The sequence below is a fragment of the Agrilus planipennis genome, unplaced genomic scaffold, assembly GCF_000699045.2.
Source record: "Agrilus planipennis isolate EAB-ADULT unplaced genomic scaffold, Apla_2.0 scaffold283, whole genome shotgun sequence".
Lineage (NCBI taxonomy): Eukaryota > Metazoa > Arthropoda > Insecta > Coleoptera > Buprestidae > Agrilus > Agrilus planipennis.
Window position 1 is genome coordinate 155,914 of NW_020438960.1, and position 13,350 is coordinate 169,263.

Consider the following 13,350-nt stretch of genomic DNA (forward strand, 5'->3'; position numbering starts at 1 on the left):
TTTTTTTTTAATCAACTTTAACACAACAAAATCAAATGTATGTAATAGTTCTGTATAACTTTGGACTTAACAAACCCATAAAACCCAGATTTTAGGCGTTTTTACCAGCCAAGGTTATCACCTTTAGACAAGTACCTATCAGGTTTAGGTGCCTACTAATAATAAACTTTTTTTTGTGAAATTCTGGGTTACGTATCTACAGCGATTTAAGTTTGATAAAGTTTACTGTAAAAGTTATGAAGAAGCCGTACATTATACAGAAATTTTCAAGCGCTTTTTATTTTATTGAAATAAAAATACGGTGCTACTACGAAAATACACGAGGCCAAATTTTTGTTTTTAAAATGTTGTTGTTTTATTTCGGAAATTTGCTGAAACAGCATGGCGCGGTATTTAACAAGGATTTAATTAAAGGTTTGCGTGGTTTAATTAATATCCAATGCAAACTTTACCTGTTTACAAGTTATAAACAGGGGTTTGTATTTCTGCCGAAAAATCAATATCATTAATTACTGGTGCATGTATACGTACACAAATTTATTTGTAAAGGTATTTAGGGTGTTGAATGTTTGAAATGTTAATCGGCGAAACATCGAAAAAAAATGTTACAGCTTCCACTAATTAGAAAATTATTTTTATACACCTATGGGTTAGACGGTACGTCAGCCAACGAGAAAATTTTAAAAATGAAACTTGAGAAATTCAATAACGCTGATGTTTTTACTGCAACGGCTCAAGTTGCTGGAGTGCATAATGACGATGAGCTCGTTGCTGCGAACATTCCGATTTACATTACCACTTGAGCGCAAGTAATCCAATTTTTTAATAAGTAAATAAAATGGACGACAAATTGGAATTTACAAATTAAAAATACCGCAGTCTGTAAGCAATAGACATACATGGCGATTCGATTTGAAAAACAAATAACATACTACTAAAATTTGCAGTATTTAATTGGGAATGTTGCACACTGTTATGTTAATTTTTGTCACACTCTTCCTTTTCTAATTGCTTATTTTACGAAACCTGCTAAAATACATTAAAAAGAAATACCTTCTACTTGGCTAGTTTGTAATTTGGCTGGATAGTGCATAGCATACAAACTGTCCAAATGTCTGGTTTGACGGACGGGTATGTTAATGATTAAAACGTTGCAGTTGGAGGAGACACTAAACGAGTGTTGTCCTTGCCATGTATCTCCTTTAATGAAATCACTTTGTGAGTGTTGTCTTCTCCTACCGTAACCTTATGATTCTAAGTTTATGTGTTAGAGCAGACATTTAGACAGTTTGTATACTACCCAATATGTTTGTATACCTACATACGACACCAATTAAATTTCTTACCTACTGCTGATTGGGAATGCTGAGGGACGGATGAGGACGAGTCCCTTGTTTCATTACAATTTCGACTTTTTTCATACCCCTAATGGAAAAACAAAACGAATATGTATTAGTACGATTTGAAAGTAATCGCTAAAATAAAATTGCTTACGTTTTCGTACATGCTCTGGGTTCGTAATATAGCTCTGTGAGGACGTAATGGTTCGATTTTTTCGGCCAATAAACTATTTTGAACGTCGTAATTCACAAAACTCAAATCGTCGTAACTAATTCCGATGTCGCTCTCGACGAGGGACTGCAACGAAGCCGCCCATTCCATATTTTTCATTTCGGCCAATTTTTCTCGAGTAATATCCTTCTCTTTCTTTCGCTGAAGATCTCTAAAACTGAACGATCTCCTAATAAGATTGGACCCGTCTTTGTACAGGAGCTTCGAAATCCTTTTAGTTAATGATTGTTGTGGTTCCCGAATGTCCACTGCCGAGCGGTACTTTTTGGCGTTTATCAATGAGATTTTGAACGGCTTCTCCGACTGATATGACGAAAAGGGAGAATCGAGAGTGGTGCTCTTCTTTGAAACTTTGTTGCTTTTCTTGTTGCTAAATATGTTGGAGAATATCGATTTCTTTCTAGCTTTGTTTTCTTTTTGCTTTTCTTTCTCGACTGTTGCGGTGCTGTTATTGACAAGTACGGTGTTCACCGCTGAAATCGGACTGATCTTGTTCGGGTCTCGGTGACGATTATTATTATTATTAATAATATATTCCTCGTTTTCTTCTTCGTCGTATTCTTCCACCGAATATAAAGACCCTCTGTTACTATTCCCGATAGAATCAGAAGACGTAGATTTTCGATTTGAAAATTGTTCAAAATCATCCCCAACGATACTGGTTTTTCTATTAACATTTTTAAAGTCGTCGCTCGTTCTTTCTTGACATGAATTACTTCTCCTACGAAATTTAACTTCACCGTACATATTGTTGATATTGTTATCGGTAAATACAGTATACGGCATCATTTTTTTCAACGCACTCTCACTTTTTTCCTCCGCACAGAAATTTTTCGGCTCTCGGCACTCCGTGGGTATCGGATAGTTATCGGTCATATCAATTCCACTGTCATCGATATAAGAACACTTTTCTTCGAAACTGAAATTGTCGGTAGAAGAATGTGTTTCGAGTGACCAGAACGTCGAAGCTATTATTGATTGCAAAATGTCATTAGCTATTTGCTCCGACTCGGATAGTTTAGAAAAATCTTGATCAGGTTTTTCTTCGATACCTTCTTCGTTTACTATTTCGGCTACATTACAGGTTGCGGATTTCTGGCACGTATCCTTAATCGCTTCTAAGGACGAAACATCTCGGTTAACGGAGACTACTTCTTCTGATAATTTTTCATCGCTGGTCATGTCGTCACCTGATAAAAATTACCTTTAAAATGCAAGAAAAAACAGTAATCATAGTAACTGTAAACCGACGACACCCATGAGGGTTTTGAAAAATTGTGAAACGTTTCTATCTAGAAAATTTGGATTTCCAGATTGATTAATAAAACAATTAGATAGCTACTTTTGTAGGCACTAGTAATAGTTTTGTGGTATTGGATTATGTCATAATAAAACGTTTGTATGTGTACAATGCCTACACAGATATCGCAATCTTGAAGTTTATCACGCTATCTAAAATTATCCGCACGATTATCTAGCGAAATACTTTCACATCGGCAAATCCTACAGATAATTTTATCAGCACTAACGGAATATTTTGTATAACACGTATATGCTTTCGTACGATTGTATTTTCATCACTTGGCTTGTTTTTAAAATAGATGCGGGTGTGATCAGAATTTTTTTCAGAAGGCTTAGTATAGTATTTTTGTAACGATCGTTCGTGTAAAACTCGTTCGTCACATTCACCACTTATTAAGGGCGAGATTGCACAAAAGTCAATTATTGTACGATAAATATTTATAAACTAAATACCTAGTAGCAGAACCGTGTTTTGAATCGGTCGATTGGATGATCGTTTTTACAATCGCACGAAGGCTTGAGCGCACAACTTTTACTTGAAGGCATTCTCAACAAACACACTCACCTTATATCGTGTGTTGATGGACGTAAAAGAACAAAGAGACAACATTTATTACATGGATTTGATAACGACCGACAGTTTTACCCAAAAATTTGTCTACATTTGGCACAATGGGAAACAACACGACACGAAAAACAAAAAAACTAAAACCGAAAGCTACACTCAAACAACAACACCGAACATTTCTCTGTTTATTAAAAATCATTCAGTTCGCACAACAACATTAGTTATGTAGTTGGTGTGTGGTTGTTGGTATTTATTATTTTCTATAAAACGTTCAAACTCGGCTTCATTCTCGGCACCAACATGTGACAAAAAACGCGATCGCGATACAGCTCGAAAAGATAAAATAAGAAAGGCACGTCGAGATGGAAATAGAGCCAACGGGTGGGGAAAATGATACTACATTTAAAATACGCAACACATGTAAATACAAAATAATATGTAGATATATAGGCTTCTGGTACATTCTTATTGCGATTAGTTTATTACCGTGGATAACTATTACAATAATCAACCGTTGCGAATTTATGTTATGAATTATACAATAATACTCGAGTATGCCGTACAGGTGGAACATAAAACATTCGAATGATAGCGAAAGTGGGGTGGACCAATACACACTCATACACAAACAAAACAGTATCATTTCGCTAATTATAAAACAATTACTGCATTGATTGTTTCAAGGGCATTTAATTTTTATAAAAATCGTTTACATAAATCTTTACAGAACTTGTAAAAACTTTACAAGTACCTATCTAGTTCTGTTGAAAGGTGAAAACTATATGAAACAGGGGAAAAAATGGAAAGAAGTAGCACTAGATCGTTATCAATTCCGATTGGTTTGTTTCACCAAACAGTGCAAGACCATTACAACCTTAAATAACAATAATCACAAATGATAACAACAAACACGTTCCGTTCTTTATTTTTATGAACAAGTACTATAACAGTAAGAAAATTTCGAATTTTTAGTGTTACGTCGTAGGCAACCCAAATAGCTCCAATTATTTTCCCTCGAACCGAGTAATAATTTTATTAATTGTAACAAGCATAAAACGCGTTAAAAAATTAAAATAGCAAGTTATCAATTTTAACTACAACTGCTTTAAGGGGAAAATGATTTTGTACTTAATTTTTTGACTCGACAGTTTCCTTGAATAAGTCCACAATCAAATAGTATGATTATACAGGGCAGTTTGCGCTTTTAAAATGTCCAATACGTATAACGTGTTTGTATTGTAGGTGTTTTATAGGACGGCAAAGATTTGTTTTAAGAATTAAAAGCCAGATCGGGTTTCACATCGAGCTTCTGTTTGTTTCCTTAAAACCTTTCTCATCACATTACCGCCGCGGACTTGTTCTTTGTCCCGTCCCGCTCTCCCGTAGTAGTAATCATAACGATTCAGGAGTTTCTTTCCACACATTAACGTACATTCGTGCACGAATAGCACCATATCCCACACAGCATCAGCATCAGTGGTTAGGAAAAATGTTTATTTTTGTTTACTTTAACACCCCGCTGCTGCTTTTGACGTTACATACTGTTCTTTATAATATAAACATGCATAATCCAACAACATAATGTAATGGATGTTGGAACATGGAAAATGACAAGAGGAATGAATCATCCGTTAAATTCTTTTTTTTTGCCATCTTCTGGCGTCAGAAAATGTGTTTGCTGTTTACTCCCACGTAATAATCGCTAACAAACTATTTAATACTGTATAGACGACATCTTTAAAGTTCTATTGTTCAATAAAAAATTAGAAAACGAGAACAAAATGTTTTATTTGATTTGGATAAAAACAAAATGAATATGCCTAATACTACGTTTTTGAAACGGACTACAAAGCAGGATGCTTAAGATAATAATTAGGGAACGGGAAAGTATCGCCGGAGTTTGATATTTTTATTACGATACTTGAAGGATGTGTTGGGGATGGAAGATGATAGGTGGCCAAAGATATGCCTAGTAAAAGAAATTGGTACAATCTTAAACAGAACGTGTGGGAAGTACCTACTATAGCGGATTGAAGTGACGGAAGTTTGTCGAATGAAATGGGAGAGAAAGGATAGACAGAGGATAGATGGTAGGCCAAAAAGTTAGATAAGGAATGGTAATAGTTTATATAGGGACATATTTAAATAGGGGTACCAAAAATAAAGAATATAAGAAGAATTAGGCCAGAATAAGATGTGGCAATATATAGAAAGATTTTTTTATTTTTATTACTCTGTTTTAAGAACCTGGTATGTTATCTAATTTTATTTTCTATTTAAATCATTTTCTGCTTTTCAGTCTTTGCGTAATTGAAATTTTTCAGTCGATCAATCAAACATTTTGATGAGGATTACAATAGAATTTTCAAACAGAATAATGAAAATTTAAAAGTTTGAAAGAATCTACAATTTCTACTTCGTCGATTTTTGTAAATGAAAAAACCAAACACATTCGTAACTCAAAATAAATTTATTACAATAAAAAATAAATATCTGTATCAGCTATTATACCTATATTGGATTATATACAAATCTTTGGATGTAACCGTGCTGATGTACAAATTATTAAATTGTACACCGTAAACTTAAAATTATTCCTATTTTAACGTTAAATTGTTGTTAACTAACTAACTAACTTAATCTTAAATTAGCTATTGTAATTTTACAGACAGCCATGGTAGAACTAATAATACTTCGTAGGTTTCCTAATCGTAAGTCATAATGAAATTTAATAAAAGTTAAGATGGTAGAAGAAAATCACAAACAAGATGTCACATTCTCACAGAGACTCACACAAACATACACACACAAGCGGGTGTCTCTTTTTTTTCCTTTGATGAGTTAAATAATCCAGCAGCTGCACCGTGACTTTAACATATCAAATTATACATTTTTTTTCAGCATAAAATACTTTTGGCTACCATATTTATAGATCCGACATCACAACTGTGACATTAAAGAAAACCCCCACTAAGAGGAGTATTATTACTATTATTATCATTCTCATCTTTCTTAATGAATTCTTCAAACCGATTTTGAGTAAAGAATGATAATTGTAATTCGAACTTAGGAAAAAACTAATAGATTTCGTAATTCATATCAAAATTGTTAAAAAACTAACGAAAACGGTACTACAACAAGCGCTATTTACAAAGATAGATATTTCATTTTGAACAAAACTAAATAGATAACTAGGATAGATAGATAATAGATCCTCGTTCGATCAATTGTGAGAACCTAGCCCAAGAAATTTTCCTATCATGTAACGATACCTACTGACAAAACAAAAATTTTACATGTGAGTCTAATTTGTGTCGTTTCTTCCTATTACTAATGGTCAAAATGTACAGAAAGGTAATACGTATTTAATTAATAATATCTAAAGGAACGTTTAAGTTAGTTTCGCCTAGCTCGTTTGTCTAGAAACACTCACAAATTCGAGTTCCAATCGCCTTCCATTCTCCAAACACTAAAGGCGCGACTGAGTCTTTCGTGTGCGGTATAGGAGCAAACGTTTCCGATAACGTCGTTCTCCGTTGGCGTTTCCGGCGAAGAAGTGGACAGAATATGGTAAAGAAAGTCGATATATCTGGCAGCCAGTTTGAGTGTTTGAATTTTCGATAATTTGTCCGATGGTAATGTGGGAATGCTTTTCCGCAAACTTGCGAATGCTTCGTTGAGATTTTGGGTTCGTTGACGCTCCCGCACGTTGGCCATTATCCTTTGGTTTTGAATGTCTTCGAAACTTTGTGGCGTTTTCCTTCTCGACTTGGTCGTTCTTGAACTGCTGCTCTGGCAAGAATTTTCGTCATCCGAATCGGACACGTTTGGTTTCCTTTTTCGACCGGTTACGTTTCTGGTCTTCAAAATCGGTTCCTCTTCCACCTCAACTTTGATATGTCTGGGTTGAAAGTTTTCCAGCGGGTTTGAGTAATGTTGATTATTGTTATCTAACAAATAGCTGTGATGATATGTGTCCGTTCGTCGTACACCTTCGTAGGGATTTCTCTGATAAGAGTTATGAAAAATTTTGTTCGCTTCCGTCATCGCGTACGTATGTTGTAGGGGCGATTGCCTGTCGTCGTATTGATGGTATTGGACGAATGTGTTGTGATTGAATTCGTGAGGCAAAGTCGCAGGAAGATACTTCTCGTTTGTGTTTGTCAAATCCATCAGGTTCGAAGGCGATAGACGATGAAGAATAGGTGACGACGAAGGCGTCGATGGACTTGTATTTTCGTACATTTTCTGTCGACAACAGACGCACCAACAACAACAACACTATATTCACATTGGTAACTAGTAGGTAAGAACTAACTGCTACAAGGTGCGTTACTAAACTTGGCGAGAAAGAAAATGAAAATGAAAATGAAACGGCTCGAGACCGACTAATAAATGTCAGAGAGGAAACATAAAACTGTTCTAAGAAGATACGGGATACGGGATACGGAGCCGACGCTACTTGACTTGAACCTTTAAATTCACGATTCGTCCAAAATCTAAAGACAACTTAAATAACTGCTCTGCCAATGGGACTTGAGAGACGATCCCTACTTAAATTCTATCTTTGTCTATCCCGTTTTGCTCGGATGCTGTTGCCTATGTTCTGGTGCAGACGGAGCTTCTTTGAGATCGTTCACTGCGTGCCGCCGAAGTCGCCTTTGTCCCACCCACCCGTCAGTTGCTTTATGAATGGGTTTTCCCTTTACAACGCCAACTCTGACACCCGAGTAATAAAATAAATCTACATGCAATTCTTCACATACAACCGCTCCCTAAAAATAATTTAATTTTCGACCGAACATGCTTGTTTCAATGAAATGCGTTACACGCTTTTCATTTTTCATTATTCCTCGTTAACTGAACAATACGCACCAACGAAACCAGAAAAATTATAAATGAAATGCTTTTGCTTAAGATTTTATAATAATTATTTATTCAACTTGGAGGTACTGATCGTATTATAATAGTAGCGAATTGGATATTCTTTTACATGCAATCCATCAAAGGGCGGCATCATTTCTCGAAAAATATGACGTGGTATAAGGAAATTCGTTACGAATAGGTACCTTCGGTCACCTTTTTACAGATAGGTTTAAAGATAAAGTAATGTCAGTCCAATAAATGTAATACTAAGCCTTTGATTGTGAAAGTTCGCTTAGTTTAAGAAAGCTTTCGTAGAAGTATAAAAAATATATTCCAAATATTAGTCAAATTGAGCTGACGCTGTTCTGATTCGGGTCTAAAGGCCGTCGTCGGTTGGTGTTGCTTCCTGACGTTTCGCTAGCACGAGTGGCGCCTTCTTCAAAGGTCCTTCCATCTTATCCGATGCCGCATGTGCAGCTGCAACACACAGCGGTTTTTAGACCCGAATCGAAACACACTCAGTTCATCTACTGGCCGCGAAAGCCTTTAGGAATTCATCAAATTATGCACTTTTGCTCAAAAAATGTGTAATTTCTATGTTCGGCACCTGTCGAACACAAGATAATTGTTATTCAGTAGATATGTTGTGTACGTATTTATTAATTATCATATCACATATGTTTAGATTATATATCGAAAGAATCTAATTAGTAAACACTAAATTTTTCTGCAATGCTTTCTTTCATGCGTCTTGGTATATATATATATATCTGGTGGTATTGTTAATTTAACAAATTTTTCTGTTCAAAATGCACATCTGGTTGCCATTCGTGGAGGTAATATCCGATCTAATAGATATCAGAAGTAGGTACAAGGTATATCCGTCATTAAGTAATCTGTTTAAAGCAATTTCAAGACACGTTTCACTAATATTATAACAACTGAAATAAAGTTTTAATCTCTGTGCGCGGCTGCAGTTTACAACTGAAATTTCCCATTTGTTTGCCATCTGCTGCAAAACTGCAAAAGGTGTCAACACCTTAAAATTTAAATAATACTTAGCACCAAGACGTTATTATAGGTAATAGGTACCCAAATAATGGGTAAGCTTTTTCAAAAAACCGAGTTTTGAGATTATAAACAAGTTTAAAATATGCGTTTTAACGAACTTGTAAAGATTTTATAGATACAGTATATCATTGAAGTATCGGTTGTGGGAAATGTCGAGTAATTCGCCTTTTTATCAGAAACTTTCAACGAAAACGAATGGTCGAAGTTGAAAACGATTTTCTACTTTTCCGCTCGATTCTTTATACTTATATGTGTAGGTATTATGAAGAAACGAAAATTGAGGTTAAAATAAGACAGTTTAAAATTAGAACAAATCGCTCACCGTCAAATGTAAAATATGCACATATACCTAATAAATTTACTGTAAAGACTCTTCCCAAAAGTTTATTTTAAAAGCAGCTTTGATAGTTGTTTTTTTATTTTATTTCCTTATTTTTTAATAGAAATTTTATCTGTCTCTCTCCCGTTCAAAGTACTGGTGCTTTCGGTTGTGATCGTTGAAATCCCTTTAATAAGAAAGCGTTTTTTTTTTTTTTTTGAGGAAATAAAGCCGTGCAAGTAAATGCAACATAAGAATGTATTTATTTCGTTCTGAAGTTATGCATCTCATCAAAAGTGCTATGATTAATACAAGACATGTGTTGAAAACGTTCGGGCACCTTCTCCCCAAATTAATGAAACGGAAGACCGTACGGGATGCTTTAGAAAATTCACCCTGAAGAGTGTGTGATCTTTGAGGGGTGATGCTTGTTCACTGTTATTACGAAAAGGCAGATGTCCCTTATCGCACACCCTTCACAAATGATATCTCGAGTGCCTTGTTCTTCTTTTTTTCTCTTTTGAAAATTAACAACTGTTTTTATCAAAGTCGGTTCTATTTCTTCACTTTAGTCGTTATCCGGCGTTAATATTAAAATAATGCAAACGTGAAATAAGAACGACAGGCCAATTTTTGAGAAAAGGCTACGACACCTCCTAACAAACAATTAAGGGATTCAATACCACTTTTATAAGCTATTGTACGCCAACGTTTCTAAAACGTGTCTCTGTAAAAATCCAAGGTGTTTACAGCAGCAATTCGGCAAAATTGTGTTTGCAATCCACCTACCTGCAAATCGGAATTTCCCAACCCTGTTCAAATTATCATCGACAACAATATTATCTTCTTATGATAGATCGAACAAAATTCATAAGTATCTACAATAAAAAAAAAACGACCAACATTTTTCAGTAACTTTCAATCGGTTTTCTAAATAATGCCGAAACAGTAATATTCACAAGTATAGTAATACACATACTTATTCCGAAAAATACCTAGGTACTTGAGATTTATGAGGGTACAGGGTGCTCGGTTTTTCCCTATTTTTACTTCCAACAAAATAGGAAGCCGCTTCTAACAATAATCCCAACCGCCAATAAAAATTAACAATGGGTAAGTCCCAGAATAAATCCTTTATTTTCTATTCAGCAGTTTTTATATCCTATTATCTACCGATTTTAAGTATTTAATCCGCTTATTTGCGTCACTTAGATACTTATGTGGTAGCTACTAGCTGATCATCTTTCATCCCATTAATCAAGCCGTCCCTAATCGATTATTGTTTAGATATTAATTGAGTATTAAGTAATTTAAAATCATGAAAAATTTGACGAATTGCATAATTAGTAGATAAAGAAAAAATTTAATCAATTTGTCTTTTAAATTAGGTACCTATTAGGAATTGAAAAAGTTTAGTTAAACGTTAACTTCATAAAACAGCTTGAAATTGAACGACGAAGATTAGAATCGCACCACTAATTGTAAGATGTGAGACTTGAAGAAGAAGAAGCGACTTCTGTTTACTCGTTCAAGTAAATATTTATAATTATGTGGATTTTAAAACATGAAAAGATGCTTTTACAAGTCACTTTTAAACGTTGAACTTCATTTATGCCGATGCATGTGTAAGCAGTTCTTAAAATAGTTAATTTACTCGACGAAAAATTCAATTTCTTTTATGAATGTCTATAGGCAAAATATTTTTTCCATTTGTATATAGGTACCGACAAAGACATTTTACTGCTCATGTAATGAAATTATATGGTGTCTAAGCCAATTGAAACCAATTTAATAAGAACCTTAGTAAAACATTACAATTGTTTCGCGGCGTAATGTAACTTCGTCAGGTGATGAAATTGATTGTTACCTGTTGAAACAATTGAAGCGCTTTATTACCTAATTAAATTCGTTTGAAACTTAATAATCATTTCATTAAATTAATAACAAAAAATTTTGGTTTTCTCTGTTTGAGAGTAGGTAGGTACGCCATTTTACTGACCATGTGCTTTAGAAAAAGAACCAATGTCATGTCTACAGGTAAGGTTTACCTGTTTGTACCTTTGTTAAGAAGCGGCCAATCCAACGTAAAATATACTCCTGTCCTATAACAATACTTTGCTCCCATCGGTGCAGGAACCGGAACCATCAAACGCCGCATATCATATCGTGCGAATTCCTAATCGACAATGATGGTAAATCATAACTAATAAATTACAAAAGTTGCGGATATAAAATAAATATCAAAAACACTTCTAATTTTACTTAGTTTAGGTAGGTACTGCGAATAAAAAAAAATGGACTGAAGGATGTTCTGTTGTAGAAAATTGGGACTTTTGCTTAGGTATAATTTTGATTTTTTCCGTTGTATAAAAGGCTTTATTAAACAGCAAACGTTCGTCTGTGTTAAACAATACTTACTGGACGACAAGATAATAAAGTGAAACAAAAAAAAGTCCACAACCAGCTGCGCCGTCTCTCTCCCTTCGACTTAAAACTTTGTCGCAGAGGAACCCCCACAACGTCGCCTTCGAAATCATTAGTGAAGGTTTCATATTTTATGAACTCGACTTCGGAGAAAAACAACAAAACAGAAATCCTTCTCGGACCATGAACGAACGAAAGAATGAATGAATAGATAAATGTGGACAGTAATTTACGAAAGGTCGTTAGAAATGTGATTTTTCTAAATGAAACATACAAAGTGTCAAAGCTTTAAAAGAAGTATAAATTATACTGTTGTAAATTTTATTTTTTACATGGGTGATGTAAATTACTTATTCTACAACTACAAAATTTTTATTAAAATCAGTTAATTATAACAACATCTACTACATACGTATGCATACTTTTTCACTAAAGACAAGTTGAAGGTGACTTGGGATCGCAGATAGGAGGCTTTGGGGACAAATTAAAATTAGCGCCTGGAATTCTGGGGTAATGTTTGAACTTAATCAAAGCCCTTGGTTGAGCGTACGGGTCTTCTATTATATTCCTACGTATTTTAAGAAATACCGGACACCCGTGATCCATTACACAGTAATATTTTTGCTTGAAGTGGTCAACCGGATGAAAGGCGTGATAAATAACCCCATCGACGGTGTACAACCTGATATCCATATAATCTTGAATAAGCACGCCGGATCTTAACATTCTCTGGATTATCTGGATTAAGGAAAGCGTAAAATATATTTTTACACCGCTTCGTCTGTTTAAACAGAATTTTAATTCATAAGTTAACGAAATAAGGGGTTGAAACGGACAAAGAAATAATACGATAAAAATTTGCAATGTAATTTGTGCCCGAATGTGGCATTAGAAATCCAAATGTTGGTGTTTTGGCAGTTTCGAGTTCGTCTGCGAACGATGATGCGTCCAGAAAAATTAATTACCTAGGCTCAAAAAAACGAATCAGAAAAGCAAGTAATCATTTTCGATGTACGAGGGTGGATTGATAAGTTTCCGGCCTGACCAAGAAAAACAAGGTTTTTAAAAATTTTTTTTTTTTATTTCTCAACATAATCTCCTCCAAGGCTGATACATTTCTCATAGCGGTGTTCCAGTCTATTAATGCCATCTCTATAGACTGATTCGTCAAGCTCCTCAAAATAACCATTTACAGCTTCGATTACTTCTTCATTGTCCGCAAATCTCT

The 13,350-nt window shown here is 34.7% G+C and overlaps 2 protein-coding genes across 4 annotated transcripts in view; both read right to left on the minus strand.

The window, feature by feature from the left end:
* Positions 1-1,302: 1,302 nt before the first annotated feature.
* On the minus strand, positions 1,303-8,012 carry LOC108742197 (twist-related protein 2-like). 3 transcript variants are annotated; one of them, XM_025975137.1, is made up of 3 exons: positions 3,440-4,308; positions 1,495-2,776; positions 1,303-1,425 (listed from the first exon to the last, which is right to left on the minus strand). In XM_025975137.1, exons 2-3 carry the CDS (start codon positions 2,752-2,754, stop codon positions 1,318-1,320), a joined length of 1,368 nt encoding a protein of 455 aa, XP_025830922.1. In that variant the 5' UTR covers positions 2,755-2,776; positions 3,440-4,308; the 3' UTR covers positions 1,303-1,317. The 3 variants fall into 3 exon arrangements, with proteins under 3 accessions (XP_025830922.1, XP_025830921.1, XP_025830923.1); XM_025975136.1 differs by having other exon boundaries at positions 1,495-2,762; positions 3,440-4,165; XM_025975138.1 differs by lacking the exons at positions 1,303-1,425; positions 3,440-4,308 and adding an exon at positions 6,876-8,012 and having other exon boundaries at positions 1,993-2,762.
* Positions 8,013-12,469: 4,457 nt separating this feature from the next.
* The window catches only part of LOC108742173 (leucine-rich repeat-containing protein 34-like), a 13,085-nt gene continuing 12,204 nt past the window's right edge, over positions 12,470-13,350 (minus strand). The window contains exon 5 of the mRNA XM_018477229.1: positions 12,470-12,860. Coding sequence (XP_018332731.1) covers positions 12,552-12,860 — 309 coding nt within the window. The 3' untranslated portion in view covers positions 12,470-12,551. The remainder of the gene's footprint in view (positions 12,861-13,350) is intronic.